This window comes from Neoarius graeffei, chromosome 13 (assembly GCF_027579695.1).
Source record: "Neoarius graeffei isolate fNeoGra1 chromosome 13, fNeoGra1.pri, whole genome shotgun sequence".
Classification (NCBI taxonomy): Eukaryota; Metazoa; Chordata; class Actinopteri; order Siluriformes; family Ariidae; genus Neoarius; species Neoarius graeffei.
In genome coordinates this window covers 71937053-71960447 of record NC_083581.1, presented here as the reverse complement: position 1 = coordinate 71960447, position 23395 = coordinate 71937053, and the positions used below count along the sequence as shown (strand labels likewise).

General features: G+C 41.7%; 1 protein-coding gene and 1 pseudogene across 3 annotated transcripts in view; one reads left to right on the top strand and one right to left on the bottom strand.

Annotated features, from left to right (window-relative positions):
* Positions 1-4710: 4710 nt before the first annotated feature.
* On the bottom strand, positions 4711-8024 carry LOC132895950 (dynein regulatory complex subunit 2-like; annotated as a pseudogene).
* Positions 8025-13482: 5458 nt separating this feature from the next.
* The window catches only part of b4galnt1a (beta-1,4-N-acetyl-galactosaminyl transferase 1a), a 60032-nt gene continuing 50119 nt past the window's right edge, over positions 13483-23395 (top strand). For 2 of the 3 annotated variants that reach the window (XM_060938480.1, XM_060938479.1), the window contains exons 1-2: positions 15157-15247; positions 16574-16700. In XM_060938480.1, coding sequence (XP_060794463.1) covers positions 16671-16700 — 30 coding nt within the window. In that variant the 5' untranslated portion in view covers positions 15157-15247; positions 16574-16670. Of the gene's footprint in view, positions 13573-15156; positions 15248-16573; positions 16701-23395 lie in introns of those variants that run through there. The other variant, XM_060938481.1, reaches the window with a different exon arrangement.

The following is a 23395-nucleotide window of genomic DNA, read 5'->3' as shown; positions in this document are numbered from 1 at the left end:
CTGTGGACTAAAATCACGCTGTCAGCTCCAATCACTTCCACCATTGGAAGATGAAGGACTTCAGACTTTAGGTTACAGCCTTGTGGACCCACTGGTGAGCATGTGGCCAGGTCCAGGAGGGTGTCTCTTCCGTCGCTATATGCAAGACCGGATCTCATGTGTGACGGAGAAGCACTGAGAGGCGCTGATGCTGGAGGCAGCTGGTAGGCTGGGAGAGATTCCAGAGGCTCAGGTTTTTTTTCTTTGTCTCGACTTCTCTCCCTTTCTGTGGGTGAAGCGCTTGTGGGAGTAATGCTCTGCCTTGCTGAGGAGGCAGTGTGTGTCGGGGTGGTGGGGCAGACTCCAGGTCAGGGTCCATCTGAAATTTCAAACACTGAGAAGAGGGTGAGAGCCCTGCCTGTTGTTTCTCTCTTTTGTACTCTCTCTTACAGTAAGTATTTCTCCTTTCCATGCAGAAAACGCCCTCCAGTCCCCTAAGAACTTACCATTATCTGCAGACTCTTCTTTTTCCTTCCATTTCAACTTTTCTTCTAACTGTTCTATCTGCCTGGGACTAAAATTGCCCTTTTCAGGGAATTCTAAGTCCTTCATCCATATATCAAACTGTGCCACAGTCCTTGCCATACGAGGTTTTCGTAAACTGGATGTTTGGGTTGTCATAGGAACACCCACTTCTTATTATAGCACATGTAGCCTCAGGCTTACTTGCTTCTTCCTTTCCTTTCCCTAACTTGCTGCTTCTGTTCCCCATTGTACACTTATATTAATAGGCTGTGACAACAGCGGCTGAGTTTCTTTATCAGGATCACAAGAAGAACAGGTTGGACTATGTCCAAAAATGCGACACAGTAATCCTTTAGGTGTGCTCTTATTAGTAAACAATTTATCTGACATTTGCCTTAAACTAAAGTCGGTATCATTTAGCACAACAACCTCAAAGACAACTCACGCATGTGTACAAAATCTATTTCTCTGTTTCAGAATTTGGAGGAGGACAGTACTCTGTTAATTCATCAATATTTTGCGTGCACACCGGTGTGTCTTTGCAACTTCGTAATCGAACCTCTCTATCCTGTTCCTCCAGTTGTTCACACAGAAAAAAGGGAGCAAAACTCAATTCTCTCCCAGTTACAAATCGCTGAACGTGAGTCTGTCGAGGCACACACCCGTACTTCCCTCGCTCAAGTAGGTGAGCCGTTACCCAGTCGTCACTTGGGCGGATTTTTCTCTTACACAACCCAATAAACTACTCGCGGTTTATTGTCTCAAAATTGTGTTTTATCTGTTTCGGCAAACATATTGATGGTACCACAGCTTAGCAGTCCTCCTGGGCTCGGACAAACTTCTGTCCGTCTCTTATATCAGTCTTCCTTGACTGGGACAATCTCTGTCCATCTCTTACAGTGGGGCAAAAAAGTATTTAGTCAGTCACCAATTGTGCAAGTTCTCCCACTTAAAAAGATGAGAGAGGCCTGTAATTTTCATCATAGGTATACCTCAACTATGAGAGACAAAATGAGAAAAAAAAATCCAGAAAATCACATTGATTTTTAAAGACTTTATTTGCAAATTATGGTGGAAAATAAGTATTTGGTCAATAACAATAGTTCATCTCAATACTTTGTTATATACCCTTTGTTGGCAATGACAGAGGTCAAACGTTTTCTGTAAGTCTTCACAAGGTTTTCACACACTGTTGCTGGTATTTTGGCCCATTCCCCCATGCAGATCTCCTCTAGAGCAGTGATGTTTTGGGGCTGTCGCTGGGCAACACGGACTTTCAACTCCCTCCAAAGATTTTCTATGGGGTTGAGATCTGGAGACTGGCTAGGCCACTCCAGGACCTTGAAATGCTTCTTACGAAGCCACTCCTTCGTTGCCCGGTGGTGTGTTTGGGATCATTGTCATGCTGAAAGACCCAGCCACGTTTCTTCTTCAATGCCCTTGCTGATGGAAGGAGGTTTTCACTCAAAATCTCACAATACATGGCCCCATTCATTCTTTCCTTTACACGGATCAGTCGTCCTGGTCCCTTTGCAGAAAAACAGCCCCAAAGCATGATGTTTCCACCCCCATGCTTCACAGTAGGTATGGTGTTCTTTGGATGCAACTCAGCATTCTTTCTCCTCCAAACACGACAAGTTGAGTTTTTACCAAAAAGTTCTATTTTGGTTTCATCTGACCATATGACATTCTCCCAATCCTCTTCTGGATCATCCAAATGCTCTCTAGCAAACTTCAGACAGGCCTGGACATGTACTGGCTTAAGCAGGGGGACACGTCTGGCACTGCAGGATTTGAGTCCCTGGTGGCGTAGTGTGTTACTGATGGTAGCCTTTGTTACTTTGGTCCCAGCTCTCTGCAGGTCATTCACTAGGTCCCCCTGTGTGGTTCTGGGATTTTTGCTCACCATTCTTGTGATCATTTTGACCCCACGGAGTGAGACCTTGTGTGGAGCCCCAGATTGAGGGAGATTATCAGTGATCTTGTATGTCTTCCATTTTCTAATAATTGCTCCCACAGTTGATTTCTTCACACCAAGCTGCTTACCTATTGCAGATTCAGTCTTCACAGCCTGGTGCAGGTCTACAATTTTGTTTCTGGTGTCCTTTGACAGCTCTTTGGTCTTGGCCATAGTGGAGTTTGGAGTGTGACTGTTTGAGGTTATGGACAGGTGTCTTTTATACTGATAACGAGTTCAAACAGGTGCCATTAATACAGGTAACGAGTGGAGGACAGAGGAGCCTCTTAAAGAAGAAGTTACAGGTCTGTGAGAGCCAGAAATCTTGCTTGTTTGTAGGTGATCAAATACTTATTTTACCAAGGAATTTACCAATTAATTCATTAAAAATCCTACAATGTGATTTCCTGGATTCTTTCCCCCCATTCTGTCTCTCATAGTTGAAGTGTACCTATGATGAAAATTACAGGCCTCTCTCATCTTTTTAAGTGGGAGAACTTGCACAATTGGTGGCTGACTAAATACTTTTTGCCCCATTGTATATCAGTCTTCATTGACTATGACAAATCTCTGTCCGTCTCTTATATCATTCTTTAAATACTAGGACAAATCTCTGTCCATTTCTTGTATCATTCTTTAAATACTGTTTCCACTAATTTCTTTACACAAGAATGCAAAGTTGTCACTTACTGGTTCGGTGAGCCCTGATGGCCTGGTCTCTCGTCCGAGTTCTCAGCTCCGCACCATAGCCTTGGGAGTGTTCCATCGTCCGAGGATCAGACGCATAGGGTCCACCCAGGGGACGCCAAATTGTAATGGAAATTTCTAATAAACACTTCAGAACGCTTAGCAGTTGTCTTTTCAGTCATTTATTATGGTAAATCATATAAAAGAAATATAAGATAGGAAAGAAAGAAAATTAAAGCAGAATATCACCTCTAGTGATGTGAGAGTACGCGCGCGCTCTGAGTTGTGTTTTAGTGGCTGTTATCTATATACTCTAAAGGCATTCGCCTTACTGCCCGTGTCTTCACATGATTGGCTCAAGATTCTCTACGAAGCTTTGCTAATGAGTGCACCTGGCATGCTTTGGTATGTGCAGGCAGACGCAAGCAGGGAGAACTCAAGCTCCCTGCTTATCACCACCGAGGTCAGGAGAAGTGGTTACATCATGAGAAGATGCGTAGTTAGGATGAACTCAAGCACCCTGCTCATTACCACCAAGGTCACAGAAAGGCGATTACAACATTGGAAAAACATCTTTCTCAGTACACTAGGCCACTTAAGCTCATCACACAGAAACACAGAATAATAATGTTCGTCCATTAAATTTCCCTCACACTGTAGAAGCAGGTCCGCTGGGCTTAAGAGTAAGTCACACAAGCAGGCCAGGAGTTGGACTTGATTGTCAGAGGCTCTGAGAGACGCACACCATGGGAGCATTTTATAAGCGATGGGAGCTCAACCCCATCACCACCCCCGGCTATGACAACCTTGGACCCAGATGAATATATGACATGTGACTGTTTTGTTGGGTGGCGGAATGTCCTGGGTTGCGGGGCCTGTCAAGGCCGCTAGCGGCTTTAATTTTTTTTTTTTCCTGCTGTAGACAAATGGCCTTGTGCAAAATTACCTTTCTGGATGCGTGTGTAAAGGGACATACTAGTGCATCTCAAAAAATTTGAATATTGTGAAAAAGTTCAATATTTTCCATCAGTTATTTAAGAAAGTGAAAATGTTATATATTATAGACTCATTACACATAAACAAATGTTTCAAGCATTTTTCTATTTTAATTTTAATCAGTATGGCATACAGTACAAAAACATAAAAAACCCATCTCAAAATATTAGAATATTTCATTTTGAGTTTGAGTAAAACAGTATGAACACAGTAATCTGTGGTTGGTAGAAGAGAGCAACTGGACATGCTTGAAGATTCTTGAAAACATTTCGCCTCTCATCCGAAAGGCTTCCTCAGTTCTGTCTGACTAATAGGGAGTATCAGGTATTTATCCTCTCATGGATCATCATAGAATCAGAATTCTGATGGCTGCATTGTAGGTGGCTGATAAAACATGTCTTAGACACCCACCTCTGTTCAGTGATGGTCGTTCCAGGTTGACAAAAATGAACAATCCTCTCTGGCTAAAACGTCTGCCAGTTTTCTGGAAGTCCTCTCATACTCCCACACCAGTCGAAGGGATCTCATCCCAAAGTGCATAGAAACATGTCTGTGAAGATTCTCAGTCATCCAGGTACATCTAAGCACAAACGTTCCAGTAGAATCTTGTTATAACGTTGCCAGAACTTTTCCAGATCTTGGTAATCAACTGTTGTCTGTGCCAACTCTTTAGACATCGCCACCATAGCATGTGCTTTCTCCTGACTCAGTTCCTCAGCATTTAAATATGACATGTAAAAGGGAAGCATCTTCTGCTCAGTTTCAAGCTTGCGATACATGTCAGCCATACGCAACAACCTCTCTTCCTCTCCGAGAACATCCTGCAGTTTTTTAATTGTGTTATTGCTGTATGTAATCTGATTAACTAGACGTGTTCTTTCAGCTTCCTGGGCAGAGCTGAGCTTAGCTCTGAGCTGTTGGACTTTCTGAGTCAGTTCCTCACGTTGCTCCTGAAGGTGACATGCATATACCTCGTTCTCCCTCTGACTGGAGCTCTGATGAGAACACGGAGCTTTGATGGTGTCCTGCAGTCTCTGCACTTGCCTCCTCTTGAGGTTTATTTTCTCAATGTCAGAGTGCAAATTTAAAGCTTTGTTCTTCTGATCCTCAGTGGCTTCTGTGTACGCCTGCATTTCTCAGAGGTACCACTGCTGCAACTCCTGCAAGGTGCTGTCCACTGCGTGCCTGTTTTTGATGTCATCATGTGCAATCAGATAGTCCTGTTTGGCCTCACTGGATATTTCAGCATAGCGCTGGCCCAAGGCAAAGCTTTCTGCTTTGATGTACTCACTCTCCTGCTGGTGCAGCTTCAAAAGCTGGTCCCTCTTTGAGTTGTACTCAGTACTGAGTTCCTTCAGACTGGTGCTCCAGTGTGACTCGAGTGCTGCCAGTCGGCTTTTCCATACCTTCAGCAGATGATCCATATGCTGGAGATGAGCGCTTGACTGCTGAGCCATTTCATTCAGATCCCTCACCAGTAAATTAATGGCATTGTCCTTGCAGGCCACAACTCTCTCAAAAGTTTTTCTGAGTATTGTGAAATCTTCACGTAGCTCTGCCGCTTGAGTCTGGCGCAGGATTGCACGCCACTGCTGGTTCAACTTGTCCTGGTGCACCTTGGGCTGGTGTCAGTGTATCAAGACCCATCATGAACAGACATCTTCAAGAAAGGGGATACAACTTTCGCATTCCTAATATCAAGCTACTCCTGAGCCAGAGACAATGTCAGAAGTATCTTATCTGGGCTAAGGAGAGAAAGAAATGGACTGTTGCTCAGTGGTCCAAAGTCCTCTTTTCAGATGAAAGTACATTTTGCATTTAATTTGGAAATCACGGTTCTAGAGTCTGGAGGAAGAGTGGAGAGGCACAGAATCCAAGGTGTTTGAAGCCCAGTGTGAAGTTTCCACAGTCTGTGATGATTTGGGGTGCCATGTCATCTGCTGGTGTTGGTCCACTGTATTTTATCAAGTCCAAAGTCAACACAGCCATCTACCAGGAGATTTTAGAGCACTCCATGCTTCCATCTGCTGACGAGCTTTTTGGAGATGCTGATTTCCTTTTCCAGCAGGACTTAGCACCTACCCACAGTGCCAAAACTACTACCAAATGGTTTGCTGACCATGATATTACTGTGTTTGATTGGCCAGCCAACTTGCCTGACCTGAACCCCATCGAGAATCTATGGGGTATTGTCAAGAGGAAGATGAGAAACACCCGACCCAAAAATACAGATACACTGAAGGCCACTATCAAAGCAACCTGGGCTTCAATAACACCTCAGCAGTGCCACAGACTGATCACCTCCATGCCACACCGCATTGATACAGTAATTCATGGTAAAGGAGCCCCAACCTAGTATTGAGTGTATAAATGAATATACTTTTCAGAAGTTGGACATTTCTGTATTGTAAATCCTTTTTTTGATTGATCTTAGGGAATATTCTAATAATTTGAGATACTGGATTTCTGATTTTCATGAGCTATAAGCCATAATCATCAAAATTAAAACAAAAAAGGCTTTAAATATTTCACTTTACATGTAATGAATATAGATATGAAAGTTTACCTTTTTGAATTATGAAAAAAAGGAACTTTTTCATGGTGTTCTAATTTTTTGAGATGCACTAGTACTTTCATATAAAAAAACACTAAATTGGTCCAGGATATGCACTTTAATCCTGTGCAGGCAGAGGCGATTCTAGAGTCTGTTGTGGCCCCAAGCAAAAATTTCCAGGGGACCCTTCTGACCAGTGTTCATCACCAATATGTTATAAATAATCTGACGCCAACGAAAAATGTATGAAACCAAAGTTTTTTTAAATTCCAAATGTCAAAATACAATGGTAAAGAACAATAAAAACAATAAAAAACAAAATAAATAAGCCCTCGGGCCCCGACTCTCGGGGGGCCCCTGGGCCAGGGGGCCCCAAGCAGTTGCCTGCCTTGCCTGTTCACAAGCTGCGCGTCCGTGTGCAGGAAGTCGTTTACGGTGTGCACAAGAGTCTATCTGATGCATGCGCCAAGGCGTGACACTCTTGCACGAAATTAGTACAAAAATTAATGTAGATATAAATATCTTATGCCGAAGTATTATGGCATCTCATCTCATCTCATTATCTCTAGCCGCTTTATCCTTCTACAGGGTCGCAGGCAAGCTGGAGCCTATCCCAGCTGACTACGGGCGAAAGGCGGGGTACACCCTGGACAAGTCGCCAGGTCATCACAGGGCTGACACATAGACACAGACAACCATTCACACCTACGCTCAATTTAGAGTCACCAGTTAACCTAACCTGCATGTCTTTGGACTGTGGGGGAAACCGGAGCACCCGGAGGAAACCCACGCGGACACGGGGAGAACATGTAAACTCCGCACAGAAAGGCCCTCGCCGGCTACGGGGCTCGAACCCGGACCTTCTTGCTGTGAGGCGACAGCGCTAACCATTACACCACCGTGCTGCCCTCAAGTCCAAGTCGAGTCCTTAAAATTAGGGCACGGCAGTCAGACTCGAGTAATACAAGCCTGGTAAAGACTAAACAGCTTGGTGTAAAACAGAATACTTTACACACAGACTGTTTTATGGGGACTGAGGCGCTGTTTACACATACCCGGGTATTTTTAAAAACGCATATTTTCTAAACTCTGTTTTCCAAAATAACTTTGTGCACACAGCTGCGTTTTTTTTAAAAATTACGTTTATATTGATCCGCATAAATATGCTGTCAAGAGCTGTTAAACTACACCAGAGTGTGCAGGCAACTTTTTTGACGACATCGACAGAAGCGCGCATGTGAGTACACTCACCCTGTATGTACAGACGGTACCAACTCTGCGAGTGACAGGAGTGAGGATCGCGACATTCTGAAATTTTCCTGCCATTCCTCCGGGACAACAACGCCATTCTCGAAATTCTCCCACCAGATAGCAGTCCGTCCAGGTCGAACCCAAAATCGCCGACGCTGGCGGTGGTACGGTCGGGCTCTTTTGGTCACCAGAAGCTCTGCAATTGCTGCCCTCCGAGCCCTAATGCGTCTCTGCTGGTCAATGAGCTTTATGAGCTTTATTCTCAAAAGCAAACAGGCAAATATAGCTCTTAATAACAGAAATGCTGCTACTCTGAGTGTTTCCATGCTTGTCATATGTACAATGGCCGCTCTTTTGTGGCGCGAAGATTGCCTAAAACTCTGTTTTGGTCTCTTTACACCATACATGTCAACCTATACGGAATGTCCGTATTTTATACGGATTTGATTCAATAAACGTCGTATACGGGCGTATAAATAAAGTTATACGGATTCTTAAAAAAAAACTTCAATATTTATTTAGAGCTATAATCAATTCCCATGATGATAAAAGAACGCATAACATTTACAAACTTACTGTACACCACAGACAGCCAGTAAAGAGTCTTATGAAATCGCGCGTTATCTTGTGGTAGTGAGACTTCGTTTCACTTTTGATCATGCGCACACCGTACTGCGAGAATCCCGCCAACCGTGAAGTCATAGACGCCGGCTTCTGCGTAGAATCATACGTCATCCTCGCCCGAGAATAAAGATGCCTCATTCATGTGCTGCGTTTAACTGTACCAACAGGTTTACCATCCAAACGAGATCACATGGGATTACCTTTCACAGGTGAGGCTGGAAAAATACTTTTCATTGTATTTGGTCATTATAACGTAATTTTACGAACAGATTTTCCTGACTTTGTGGCTAATATGAAGTCTCGCGCATAATAGCCGCTCGGTGAAACCTGTCTCCAAACAACGAAGTATTTCCTTCGTAACTACGCTGATAACACTTTGTGTTTTTGTCAAACATTGGAGCTTTGTATTCATTCTGAAGGTTTATTGTTATTAATATTGAATAAAAAGTAACTGGGATATAGAGTAGAGTGGGGAACTAAGCCCCCGTGGGGTAATACGCCCCCGGCCTGTTTTACCCAAAATAACCACCAGATGGCGCAAAGTTACATTTCTATTGTTGATATGGACTGGCTTGACAACGGGGATATACAAATATCCACTGTGGATCGCATATCAGCAACGCAGGGGAGACAGATCAAATTTCATGGTAAGTGATATAATTTTCAGATATCAGTAAAACTGTATTTAGATAGCTGCTATTTCGTCAGATATCACAGCTGTGTATGTGGTATGAGTAGACAAGTCAGTATGTTAAAAAAATATATTAGGTATAAAAAGTTGAATCACATTTTGAAAGTAAGACCCTTTTTTGTAAAAGTGTAGTCTGTGGGGTAAAACGCCCCCTTAATGGCGGGGTAAATGGCCCCCGGGGGCATCGTTTCCTTTTATCATAATTACTGTATTTCATACATTTCTGAATAGCAGATACATAGTTTTTAATAACATCTCGCTTACCTGAATGAGTAAAGCAAGTAATTTGAACTTAATATTAAAAAAATGAATATTAGCATTATTTATTGATGCACTTGTTCTTTGTTAATTCATGTTCAATCCACACAAAATTATATTGAAATTAAAATGCGAAATATAATAAAATAATGCATCTATTCATTAATTCAGGGATATTTTGTTGTTTCTTTCACATTATAGGCTTAAGTACTTTTGCTATCCAAACAGCTTTTTTTGAGTGAGGGGGCCTTTTACCCCACTGGGGGGTAAAAGGCCCCCTTGACACAATGTTTGTTTTTGTTAAATAAAAAAAAAAAAGTATTAACATTAGGCAAACTTTAGGTGGCATTATTGTTCATGTCACTGTTGTCAAAAACTATGATAAAACTAAAACACATGGTTCATTTCAACTTGGAGAAAAACTGAATTTTCCTTAAGGGGGGCTTTTCCCCCACTCTACGCTATCATTGTTGATTATCATTCAAATTTTAGGTAAATTATTTTAATTTGCATCTTATACGGATTTTATAAGGGAAATACGGATTTTAGAGGTTGGTTATACAGGTTTGATTGACCAAAGGTTGACATGTATGTTACACACAAACGCAAAACGGAGTTTTCAAAAAAATCTCCACTTTTGCCGGGGTTTTTAGAAAGAATCATTTTCAGAGGAAAAAACTCCGTTTGTGTATAAACGAAAGGTACAAACAAAGGCAAAGGTCTGCATTTTTAAAAATACCTGGGTATCAGGGGTGTAGTGGTAAAAAAAGAGGTGGGTAAACTATAAATTTTGGGATCGGGGGACCACGACGTTGTAAGGGCCAATTCATAGTCGACGCAAGCATGACGCAAGGATGCTACGATGCGTATTGTATGAAACAACTTTTCTGACACATAGGAGTGTGTGTGTGTGTGTGCATGACAATGCATGTGTGTGTGTATATGACAGTGTTTGTGAATGTGCATGTACTTGTGTGTGTGAGTGCATGTATGTATGTGTGTGTGTGTGTGAGACAAGGGTTCCCTGAGGTCTCTACTCTATATCATTCATAAAACAAGATACACAATAAGTATGTTTGAGGTTTATTAAATCTTAATAAAGAGAAAAATAATGTCAGTGTGAAAGAATGGCAAATTACACATACCAACAGTAGGCCATATGAAATCCATAAGCTGACAGATATATCACAGCAGTAGACCTTGCACTAGAAGAATGTTAACTTTTGTATGTGTGTGTATGAAAGTGTTTGTGTGTGTGAGTGTGAATGTGCATGTGTGTTTACTTGTGTGCATGTGTGAGTGAGTCCAAGCATGTGTGTGTGTGACACCAAGTAGAGTGGTGTTTATGAAATCTAAATAATCAGTAAAGAGAGAAAAATAAAGACTGTGTGTAAGAATGGCAAATTACACATACTTTCAGTCCAGATGTGTGGATGGCATCTGATGCTTTCTGATACTGTCTCAGTTTCCTCTGCCTCCATTTCGTCTGTCTCTGCATCTTCTCTGTCTGATTCTCCTCCCTCATTTTCTCTTCCTTCAGTTCCGTCTATCTTTTTTTCTTCCCTCATTTTCTCCTCTGGGGCAGCACGGTGGTATAGTGGTTAGCGCTGTCGCCTCACAGCAAGAAGGTCCTGGGTTCAAGCCCCGGGGCCGGCGAGGGCCTTTCTGTGCGGAGTTTGCATGTTCTCCCCGTGTCCGCGTGGGTTTCCTCCGGGTGCTCCGGTTTCCCCCACAGTCCAAAGACATGCAGGTTAGGTTAACTGGTGACTCTAAATTGACCGTAGGTGTGAGTGTGAATGGTTGTCTGTGTCTACCGTATGTGTCAGCCCTGTGATGACCTGGCGACTTGTCCAGGGTGTACCCCGCCTTTCGCCCGTAGTCAGCTGGGATAGGCTCCAGCTTGCCTGCGACCCTGTAGAAGGATAAAGTGGCTAGAGATAATTAGATGAGATGAGATTTTCTCCTCTCTCTGTTTCTTCTGTTTCTCCCTCAGTTTCCTCTATCAAAGTTTCTCTTAAAGGCCTATCTGATTCTCCATCCATTTGCCTTCTCTCTTTTCCTCCCTTAGATTGGGCAGAAATACTTGTCCACATGATTGGTGTACTTAGCCGTTTTAATTTAATTTTACAGATAGTGGTGGAGAGATAGTGTTGCGGGGCCAGGAGAAACAGCAGGAGGAGAGACAGAAGGAGGAGAGAGTGAGAGGAGGAAAATAGGGCAAAGAGAGGATGATCCTCTCATGCTGTCATCATGACTTCGAGATTAACATGAAATGACAACTATTTGTCTTACAATGCGCTACAAATACTGAATTTATGTTGATATAATAATTACCAAAAACTTTAGACTGCACTAACAACGTCATTTGTCTGCCAGAAAGGTAGGCTAATTTGATGGCACAAGTTAACAACCTAACGTTAAGGGCCCCATTAACGTTAAGGGTGTTTTGATGTCAAAAATTTGATGTCAAAATTTTGAACCTAAATTTTGACATATCAAATCACTTTGATATTTTCTGAAGAGTCGTCAAATTATTGATCTCATCTCATTATCTCTAGCCGCTTTATCCTTCTACAGGGTCGCAGGCAAGCTGGAGCCTATCCCAGCTGACTACGGGCGAAAGGCGGGGTACACCCTGGACAAGTCGCCAGGTCATCACAGGGCTGACACATAGACACAAACAACCATTCACACTCACATTCACACCTACGGTCAATTTAGAGTCACCAGTTAACCTAACCTGCATGTCTTTGGACTGTGGGGGAAACCGGAGCACCCAGAGGAAACCCACGCGGACACGGGGAGAACATGCAAACTCCACACAGAAAGGCCCTCGCCGGCCCCGGGGCTCGAACCCAGGACCTTCTTGCTGTGAGGCGACAGCGCTAACCACTACACCACCGTGCCGCCCCAAATTATTGATTATATAATTATTGATGATTATATAATGGCTTGACAAGGTCCAATAATTCATCGAAGGATGGGGCATCCATCCTAAGGAAATTACGAAGTCCTCTGGTTCTTTGAGACGAAGTTCTCTGAAGAGGTTGATGTGACCGTACGTTCGCCGTTTCAAAAACCAGTCTTTCGATCATTTCCGTCGATGCCGAGGCGGTTCATTGTCCAAAGCGAACACAAGTGCTACGGCCACTGCTGCGTCCATGTCAAAGTTTTTGACAATACTGAATTTTTGATAGAAAAAACATTGAATCGTGTGTGTGGACATTTTACATCAAAATTTTGCATCAAATTTTGATATCAAAATTTTGATACAAAATTTTGACGACTTTTTTGAACGGGGCCCTTTAGTTAGCGGCATGGTTCACAAACCAAAACGATGGGGAGTTTATCCTAAAAACGTGAAGTTTAGGATTCTTTTTGGACTCGCTGTGTCGAGACGTTTTGCTGGTATCAGGTGGAAGGGTGATGCTCCGACGCTTCAGAAATCGCCTAATATCCATTTCTTCACACACGTAATCAGTGACTAATGAATGTCGCAGTCTGCTGGCTCCCGCAAGAGGGCGAGCGGTAGACAGACAATTACTACGCGTAGGCTACGCAGTGTTGATAAAACCCACAAGAACTTGTGCAGGATCTACTAGGTGTAGGCAATTGAAAAATAACGGAAAAGCTGTTTTAATATCTGTATAAAACAAGAGACATACGTGCGTAAACTGTATTTAGAGGTGCGTAAACTATGCTTGGACGTGCGTAAACTATATTTAGAGGTTCATAAACGCTATTTCCTAAAATCTGGAGGTGGGTAAACGGCGTTTATGTGCGTTTACGCACCACTACATCCCAGCCGGGTATGTGTACACGGCGCCTGAGAGGTGAAAACCCCTCACTCAGTGACTCGGTTCTCATCGTTCATGCCTAGGAGCCGTTCAAAAGAATCGGTTCGTTCGCAAACGTCCCAACACTACAACCCGGCCAGGAGCAGCACTCTTCACACACACACACACACACACACACTCCTGATCATTCACAGCTGAGTGATGCCACGAATAAAAGTCAGAATTAAACAGTTGTAGATGTGCAAATATTAAGGTAAGACGAGCTTGTTATTTATTTGTTTATTTAATACAGTTAGTTTTGTTCTAAGTTCCTTATGGCGTAAAATAACGTTCTCCGGATTTGTTGCTGCTGAAATTCTACTGAAAATGAAATTAGGACTGAAATTAAAATTAGTAAAACGTATGGAATATTTTAAGGTGAATTTCTTTTACTGTTTTTTTTTTTTTTTAAATGGGTGTAATATTTTTAAAACGTAGTTAACAGCCTCCAGTGACCCACACCAGCATGCCTCAATGACACCTTAGATGAGCTGGTCATCAGAATTCTGATCCAGGAGAGGATAAATATCTGATACTCCCTATTAGTCAGACAGAACTGAGGAAGCCTTTCGGAACGAGAGGTGAAACGTTTTCAAGAATCTTCAAGCAAGTCCAGTTGCCCTTTTCTACCACCCACAGTTTACTATGACCTGGATGATTGAGAATCTTAAGACACACTTCCTCTTTTCTTCAGTGGTCATGTTAATATTTACAGTTTACAACCAGTGAAACAGTGGACGATTTCTATCAGAGCTGAGGTTTTGTAACTTTTTTTCTTTTTTTATGTTTTAAACTAATTGAGGAATAATTAATGCTGTTTTTATCTTAAATGAAGTAATGCACTGAATATTTACAGTTTTAAAACACTTAGTGAAAGGTATTATTTTTGAGTATCGAATAAAAAGCTGACAAGAAATTAAAGACTAAAACGACATGCAAACACTGAAGTCTTTAAAGTTCACACCAACAGAAAGAAGAAGTTATGGTCTCTGTGCTGTTGGTTGTGGCATGGCTTTTAGTATCAGAAGGGCTGATTTTGTTTTTCGAAAAAACTGCTCACCTCCTGAGCTTTTCACACATAATAGTCTCTAGAGTGAATAATAATAATAATAATAATAATAATAATAATAATAATAATAATGTTTGTTTATATATATATAAACCTCCTAAGGCCCAAGCTGTTTTTTTTTACATGCATTTTTTATTTCTCTTTGCTATTTGGGCTTATTAGAACCTGATTAGAATAAAAACTAAGCATCATCTTTTGATAAGATGTACTTTTAGAGAAAAAGTATGTCCACATGTGGATTCTTGTTCCGAATTTCCATAAAGTGCTGTCCACGCATGTGAGCGCTAAGCCCTAGGAGGATATATATATATATATATATATATATATATATATATATAAATAATATGGGTGCAGATCCCGGGGGGAACATTACCCCCCCCCCCCCCCCAAATTTCTGAAAAACATGAATTGTCCCCCCCCCAATAAAAATCCCCTAAATTATTAAAAATTGTACAAACAAATGTATTTTCAAATGATTCCATGTGCAGTACTTTTTGAATGATGTGGTGAGCCTCTACGAAGTTGTGTTTTATGGTTGCATATGGACAAAAAAAAAATCACTTTTGTGTCTCCCTGCAACAGTAGGTATACAGTAAGGATTATTCCAGTATTATAGTTAGTGATGCTAGGTTTCATTTAATACTAACATTTTGTTTTTCATTATTGTATACCTACTTTTGCAGCCCCCTGTATATACAATATAAAACTTTTTTTTTCCCTTCAAAGAATGTCAAAGTGGCCTAATAAAATATTCTGGCCATAAACATTTACACGACCGTTAAGTTCAGAATTGATATCCACCCACAACCGGAAAAACGAGGTAAGATACTGTACACTTATCCACTTTTTAACAGGAACAACTGTACACATGCTCATTTTTCATTTCTCTTATCAGCCTGGAAGCAGCACCATGCATAAGATCACGTACAGGTCAAAGTCTTCAGTTAATGGTCACAAAGTGTGGTTTCTGTGACGTTGGTTGTGGCATGGTCGGTGTCAAAGGCTGATTTTGTTTTTCAGAAACTGCTCACTTGTTGAGGTTTTCGCACACAATAATCTCTAGAGTTAGTTAGTAAGTAAATAAATAAAGGCAAGAAGCCCAGATCTGATACTGGTAAAGAAAGAAAGAAAGAAAGAAAGAAAGAAAGAAAGAAAGAAAGAAAGAAAGCACTGCCTCTTGATTGACATTGCAATACCAGGAGATGACAGGGTTATGGAGAAGGAATATAAAGCAGTTTTGGGAAATAAATAAAGTGGTTATTCCAATTATTGTTGGAGCCCTTGGTATGGTTACAAACGAGCTAAAATTGGATTTCAAAGATTGGTGTTGGGCAGCACGGTGGTGTAGTGGTTAGCTCTGTCGCCTCACAGCAAGAAGGTTCTGGGTTCGAGCCCTGTGGCCGGCGAGGGCCTTTCTGTGTGGAGTTTGCATGTTCTCCCTGTGTCCGCGTGGGTTTCCTCCGGGTGCTCCGGTTTCCCCCACAGTCCAAAGACATGCAGGTTATGTTAACTGGTGACTCTAAATTGACCGTAGGTGTGAATGTGAGTGTGAATGGTTGTCTGTGTCTATGTGTCAGCCCTGTGATGACCTGGCGACTTGTCCAGGGTGTACCCCGCCTTTCGCCCGTAGTCAGCTGGGATAGGCTCCAGCTTGCCTGCGACCCTGTAGAACAGGATAAAGCGGCTAGAGATGATGAGATGAGAATGAGATTGATGTTGAAATTTGAACTGAGTTGCTGCAAAAGACTGCACTCTTGGGAACAGCCAGAATTTTGAGAAGAGTGCTACAAATATAGTAAGGAGTGTGAACTGCACGACCCTTGGTCATTTGTTATGACCTGCTCCTGTATGTTAATTTTGACAACAAAAGATCAGTCTGAATTTGAAGCATAATAAGTGTTGCCAGGCAAAACAAACGTCGCCCGGTCGCACTTATGATGAATATGAAGGAAGATATCGTGAAAAAACAATTTTGACCTTTTTGGTGACCTTGATTTTGACCTTGTGTGTGAACATACTTGGCCAATAAACATGGTTCTGATTCTCTGCTGCTTTCAGCCAATCGGAACATACTGTACTGCTTACTGCTCTCAGCCAATCAGAACACACCGTACTGCGTGATTGTTGCACTCTTGTATTCTCACAGCACGATGACATAGTGGGTACTGCCTCTATATGAAGCCGTAGCCACAAAGACCTTGACTGGATGACCCCCCAAATTTTGGAAGTTCTGTTTGAGACCAATGCCCACCTATCCTGAAAGTTCCATGAAGGTTGGTCCAGCTGTTTTTCTGTAACATCATTAACAAAAACAAACAAAGAAACCCCACCAAAAACAATACCTCGCCCCCTGGTGGACTCCATCCCGGGTGAGGTAATAAAGTTTATTGTCCACAGAAATCTTTCTTTCAGTTTACACTGTTTGTAATGATGTAGAGGGACCTTTGACGGAGTGTGTCTGTGTCTGGAAACGGTTTGTTGATTAGCAAAGGTCAAAGGAAAATGATCAGACCTGAGTTTCCCCAAAAGCATTGCAGCACAAAGGTCATTGTTAAATGGTAGAGTGAACAGTACAATGAATGCTGTCTGTCCTAGTTAAGATGCTCTTAGCATTAAGAGGCTTTACCCTTCACAAAACATTGAACCTTGAGGTGGACGGGCTACAACAGCAGAAGACTAACATGGGTTCCACTCCTATCATCCATGAAGAAGAATCTGAAGCAGTCATGGACACAGACTTACCCAAACCAGACAGTTGAAGATTGGGTGGGTGGGGGGAGGAAATCAACTGGTCTTTCTCCTGTTTTCAAGTGAATCTGTGCCCATGATATCATCAGATTCTTGTTCCTGGCTGATAGGAGTGGAACTCATGGTGGTCTTCTGCTCTTGTAACCCACCCCCCTCATGGTTTGATGTATTGTGCCTTATGAGATGTTTCTACTCACTGTGGTTGTAAAGAGCGATTATTTGAGTTATGACTTCCTGTCAACTCTGACCAGTCTCCTCTGATCATTCTCACTACCAGGGTCTGCAGGTATTTCAGCCTGCACATTCTCTGCACGTAAGCTTTTTGTTTGTTTGCACCATTTGTGTATAATTTCTAGGGACTGTCCTGCAAAATTCCCAGGAGATCGTCAGTTTCTGAAATGCTCAAACCAGCCATTCTAATACCAACGTCCATGTCACAATCAAAGTAACAGGGATCACAATTTTTCTTCAATTCTGATTTTTGATGTGAACATTAGCTGAAGTTCTTGACCTGTACCTGCATGATTTGTATCACATGATATTTGCACTGCTGCCACTTGATTGGATAACCGCATAAACGAGCAGGTGTGAAGGTGTTCCCAGGCTTGTAGTCCTCGAGTCTGACTCGTGCCCTAATTTTATGTATTCATGACTTGCCTTGGACTTGAGCACTGATGACTCAGACTTGTGCGTTAACTGCATTTGGACTCATAAATTGAAGATGAGGACTCTGATTTTTTTCGTTATTTTTTGTAACATGCCTTAATAATTTGGAAACCCACGCAGACACGGGGAGAACATGCAAACTCCACACAGAAAGGCCCCCATCAGCCACTGGGCTCGAACCCAGAACCTTCTTGCTATGAGGCGACAGTGCTAACCACTACACCACCGTTGCCGCCCAACTGTACATGATGATATAAACTGTATACTAAAACATTAACAGTATTTTATGAGTTCTGGGACAAACACAGGACAGACTTTATGACTACACCAGCAATTCTTATGTACAAATTCTCTTGTAAATTATTAACTAATAGTTAAAATATCTGAAACGAATGTATAATTTTTTTTTTCTTTTGCTCATTGAAAAATATTGAGTCTATAGGAAAGAAAATAATATAACAGTTATTCCATGAAATCGAGTCATACATGAGCTGATAGCCACCAACGAGGTGCGTAGCGCTGAGTTGGCTATAATCCATGTATGACGAGATTGAGTAGAATAACTGTTTTATTCTATCCACATTCACTGGATTTTGAGAAACGGAGGATTTTTGTTTTTTGCAAATTTGATAACTTTTTTTATACAAAACATCCAACAAAAATAATTTCCGCTTAGAATGTAAACAAACCGGCGAAATGACCGTTGGAATTTGTGAAAAATGCTAAAATAATAATTCTTGAAAATAAAAAGATACGTTCTTGCCATCAAATACTTTTATTCCATATTTTGTTGCTTTTTTTTTTTTTTGTATTTTTTGAGGTTTTGTTTTCAAGTAGAGTTTTTATTTTGTCCTTGGTTGGTTCAGCAACACGCTCTGTCATTTTGTTTTTCTGTACTCACGGTATATAAGCTGATAGCCTAGTATTAGAGTAGCCGATCAGAGTGTGCGATTTGCTCATATCCAGTGAACGTGGATAGAATAAAATATGATATCCCTGACATGGCAGGTGTTCTCGGATGCATACATCATCCCACCTTTAGATGGAAGTCTTTACACGTAGCCAATCAGCATCACACATTGGCTAGTTAGAGGAAAGCTGGAGAACACGTTAGGATCAGATCCCCAAGTACACACAGAACACAGATGAGATCATAAAAATACAACCATCAAAAGCAAATCGGTGTGATTTGTTCTCCATGCTGTTGTGTAGCTAGCTAAAGTTAGTTAGGTAAGATCTTGTTAGCCACCAGATCTGTGAAGGGCAACACAAGTTATGAAAACATTCTTTGGGTAGCATGAAACTCCAGAATGGCTTCCAATCCCCAAATCCTGATCCTGCAGCTTTAAATATTCGACAGATTTAAAAACATTCAGCATTTTCTTCATATGTTTTAATGCCTATTAGTATAAATATGTTGATTTATTATAGGAAATCGCCGGCGCTGATTAGTCAAGAGATTCGGACTCTGTGGTTGGTTGAACAGAGCAACTGGACTTGCTTGAAGATTCTTGAAAACGTTTCGCCTCTCATCCTAAAGGCTTCCTCAGTTCTGTCTGACTAATAGGGAGTATCCAGTATTTATCCTCTCATGGATCATCATAGAATCCGAATCACAATGCCGATGGCTGCATTGTAGGTGGCTGGTAAAAGATGTCATAGACACCCACCTCTGTTCAATGATGGTCGTTCCAGGTTGACAAAAATGAACGATCCTCTCTGGCTAAGATGTCTGCCAGTTTTCTGGAAGTCCTCTCATACTCCCGCACCAGTCGAAGGGAACTTATCCCAAAGTGCATAGAAACATATCTGTGATGAATCTCGGTCATCCAGGTACATAGTAATCTGTGGTTGGTTGAAGAGAGCAACTGGACTTGCTTGAAGATTCTTGAAAATGTTTCGCCTCTCATCCTAAAGGCATCCTCAGTTCTGTCTGACTAATAGGGAGTATCCAGTATTTATCCTCTCATGGATCATCATAGAATCCGAATCAGAATGCTGATGGCCGCATTGTAGCTGCATGGCTTCGACTGGTGCGGGAGTATGAGAGGACTTCTAGAAAACTGGCAGACATCTTGGCCAGAGAGGATCGTTCATTTTTGTCAACCTGGAATGACCATCATTGAACAGAGGTGGGTGTCTATGACATGTTTTATCAGCCACCTACAATGCAGCCATCAGCATTGTGATTCGGATTCTATGATGATCCATGAGAGGATAAATACTGGATACTCCCTATTAGTCAGACAGAACTGAGGAAGCCTTTCGGATGAGAGGAGAAACGTTTTCAAGAATCTTCAAGCAAGTCCAGTTGCTCTCTTCAACCAACCACAGATTACTACGTACCTGGATGACTGAGATTCGTCACAGATAAGAGATTCGGACTGTTTCTCAATAATCCCCTTGAGCGACTCAGCAAAATGGCGGCCAATCGCTTCGTCACCGTAAGTGAGAAAGAATTACACATGATGAAAGAAAACGCTGTTCCTTAAAAGCACTAAAGATGCTTTGAAGTTTGGTTTAAAACTATTCAAAGGTAAGGTGGGATGGTGATTTATTTTATCCGTTTCAAAACAAAGTATTTTATGTGACTCGGCATAGATAAGTGACAAGTCTGCGTCACACCGTTAGTATATTTACATGCTGCTTTTGAAGTTTGAAATAAATTATTTTTTTGTGGCTACTGCCTCATAGAGGCTGTAACCACTGTCATTTTGTTGTAAGAATGAGTGTAACAATCACGCACTGTGCATGCGCATACAGATGTTCCTATTAAAATGGCCGGTGAGTGTATACAACTCGGTTCACTGTTCGAAATAAATGGACTAGACTAAAGAAATCGCTTTCAGACATACAGTATTTATGCTTATTACCAAGGGAAAGTGCATTCCTATTTTAAAATATACTCCAGGTCGTCCCCCTTTCCTCGCCTTCTTCGGCCAGTGGTCCCATGTGATTGTAGATGTGACGCACTTCGGAGCTGTTACAGGAAGTTGTCAAAAAGAGTATTGAGACCACTGAGCTCTAGCGCCGGGCCTTTTCCGGGAAATAAGAGTTTGGGTCATGGCGACAGCTTGTGTATGTCAGCCTCGGTTCGGAGGTTTCATTTTTGAAAACTGTAAGAGGTAAGAGTAGAATAATATAAAGTACAGACACTTGGTATATTTTTTTTATTTCTGTGATTTGTTCATTTTTGGATTAGGCTTCATTTTTGTGGCCTCATAGGCTAACCCTGTGTCCGAAATCGCTTCCTACTCACTATATAGTGGGGACGCTATTTTGTAGTGCTGTCCGAAACCTTAGTGAGGATTATTTACACCCTATATAGTGCACTCAAGGTATCCCACAATGCATCATGAAAAGTAGCGTACAATGGTGGTCACTAACCAAAGCAATATATCCCATCATGCATTGCGGTCACGCTGAAAGAAATCAAACTAAAAGTCTCATTTGATTTAATAAAAGGCAGCGGCAAAGAAGAAATTATTCAGCCTTGATTTTAAAAAAAAAACTGAAAGATGCAGGTACAGTGGGGCAAAAAAGTATTTAGTCAGTCACCAATTGTGCAAGTTCTCCCACTTAAAAAGATGAGAGGCCTGTAATTTTCATCATAGGTATACCTCAACTATGAGAGACAGAATGAGAAAAAAAAATCCAGAAAATCACATTGTCTGATTTTTAAAGAATTTATTTGCAAATTATGGTGGAAAATAAGTATTTGGTCAATAACAAAAGTTCATCTCAATACTTTGTTATATATCCTTTGTTGGCAATGACAGAGGTCAAATGTTTTCTGTAAGTCTTCACAAGGTTTTCACACACTGTTGCTGGTATTTTGGCCCATTCCTCCATGCAGATCTCCTCTAGAGCAGTGATGTTTTGGGGCTTTGCTGGGCAACACGGACTTTCAACTCCCTCCAAAGATTTTCTATGGGGTTGAGATCTGGAGACTGGCTAGGCCACTCCAGGACCTTGAAATGCTTCTTACGAAGCCACTCCTTCGTTGCCAGGCGGTGTGTTTGGGATCATTGTCATGCTGAAAGACCCAGCCACGTTTCATCTTCAATGCCCTTGCTGATGGAAGGAGGTTTTCACTCAAAATCTCATGATACATGGCCCCATTCATTCTTTCCTTTACACGGATCAGTCGTCCTGGTCCCTTTGCAGAAAAACAGCCCCAAAGCATGATGTTTCCACCCCCATGCTTCACAGTAGGTATGGTGTTCTTTGGACGCAACTTAGCATTCTTTCTCCTCCAAACATGACAAGTTGAGTTTTTACCAAAAAGTTCTATTTTGGTTTCATCTGACCATATGACATTCTCCCAATCTTCTTCTGGATCATCCAAATGCTCTCTAGCAAACTTCAGACGGGCCCGGACATGTACTGGCTTAAGCAGGGGGACACGTCTGGCACTGCAGGATTTGAGTCCCTGGTGGCGTAGTGTGTTACTGATGGTAGCCTTTGTTACTTTGGTCCCAGCTCTCTGCAGGTCATTCACTAGGTTCCCCCCGTGTGGTTCTGGGATTTTTGCTCATCGTTCTTGTGATCATTTTGACCTCACGGGGTGAGATCTTGCGTGTAGCCCCAGATCGAGGGAGATTATCAGTGGTCTTGTATGTCTTCCATTTTCTAATAATTGCTCCCACAGTTGATTTCTTCACACCAAGCTGCTTACCTATTACAGATTCAGTCTTCCCAGCCTGGTGCAGGTCTACAATTTTGTTTCTGGTGTCCTTTGACAGTTCTTTGGTCTTGGCCATAGTGGAGTTTAGAGTGTGACTGAGGTTGTGGACAGGTGTCTTTTATACTGATAACGAGTTCAAACAGGTGCCATTAATACAGGTAACGAGTGGAGGACAGAGGCGCCTCTTAAGGAAGAAGTTACAGGTCTGTGAGAGCCAGAAATCTTGCTTGTTTATAGGTGACCAAATACTTATTTTACCGAGGAATTTACCAATTAATTCATTAAAAATCCTACAGTGTGATTTCCTGGATTCTTTCCCCCCATTCTGTCTCTCATAGTTGAAGTGTACCTATGATGAAAATTACCGGCCTCTCTCATCTTTTTAAGTGGGAGAACTTGCACAATTGGTGGCTGACTAAATACTTTTTTGCCCCACTGTACTTTGTATTTATGAATGTAGGAAATACGCTTCGAATAATATGGATTTATCACAAAAATACATGCATGTTTATTATTTTGAAAACCCACCAGCCGACTGTGCTGGCACGTTTTAATTGTGCAACAGTAATGATGTAAATACCAGCGCGACGGACTAGTGTCCGAAAGCGTTTTCATTTTATCAATGAGTTCACTATTTCTTCCTCTATATAGTAATTCCCTATATAGGGAGTAGTGAATGAGTGAGCCATTTTGGACACGTGTGTGTGTGTGTGTGTGTGTGTGTACGCACATACACTGTATGGACACGGCATCAGAAAACAATTTTATTTATAAGCAGTAGCCACATGTACCCATTTTTTAGGGTACCTATTTTTTTATATGATTTAAAAAATGTTTTTTAATAATCACCTGTGTATTTATACTAAA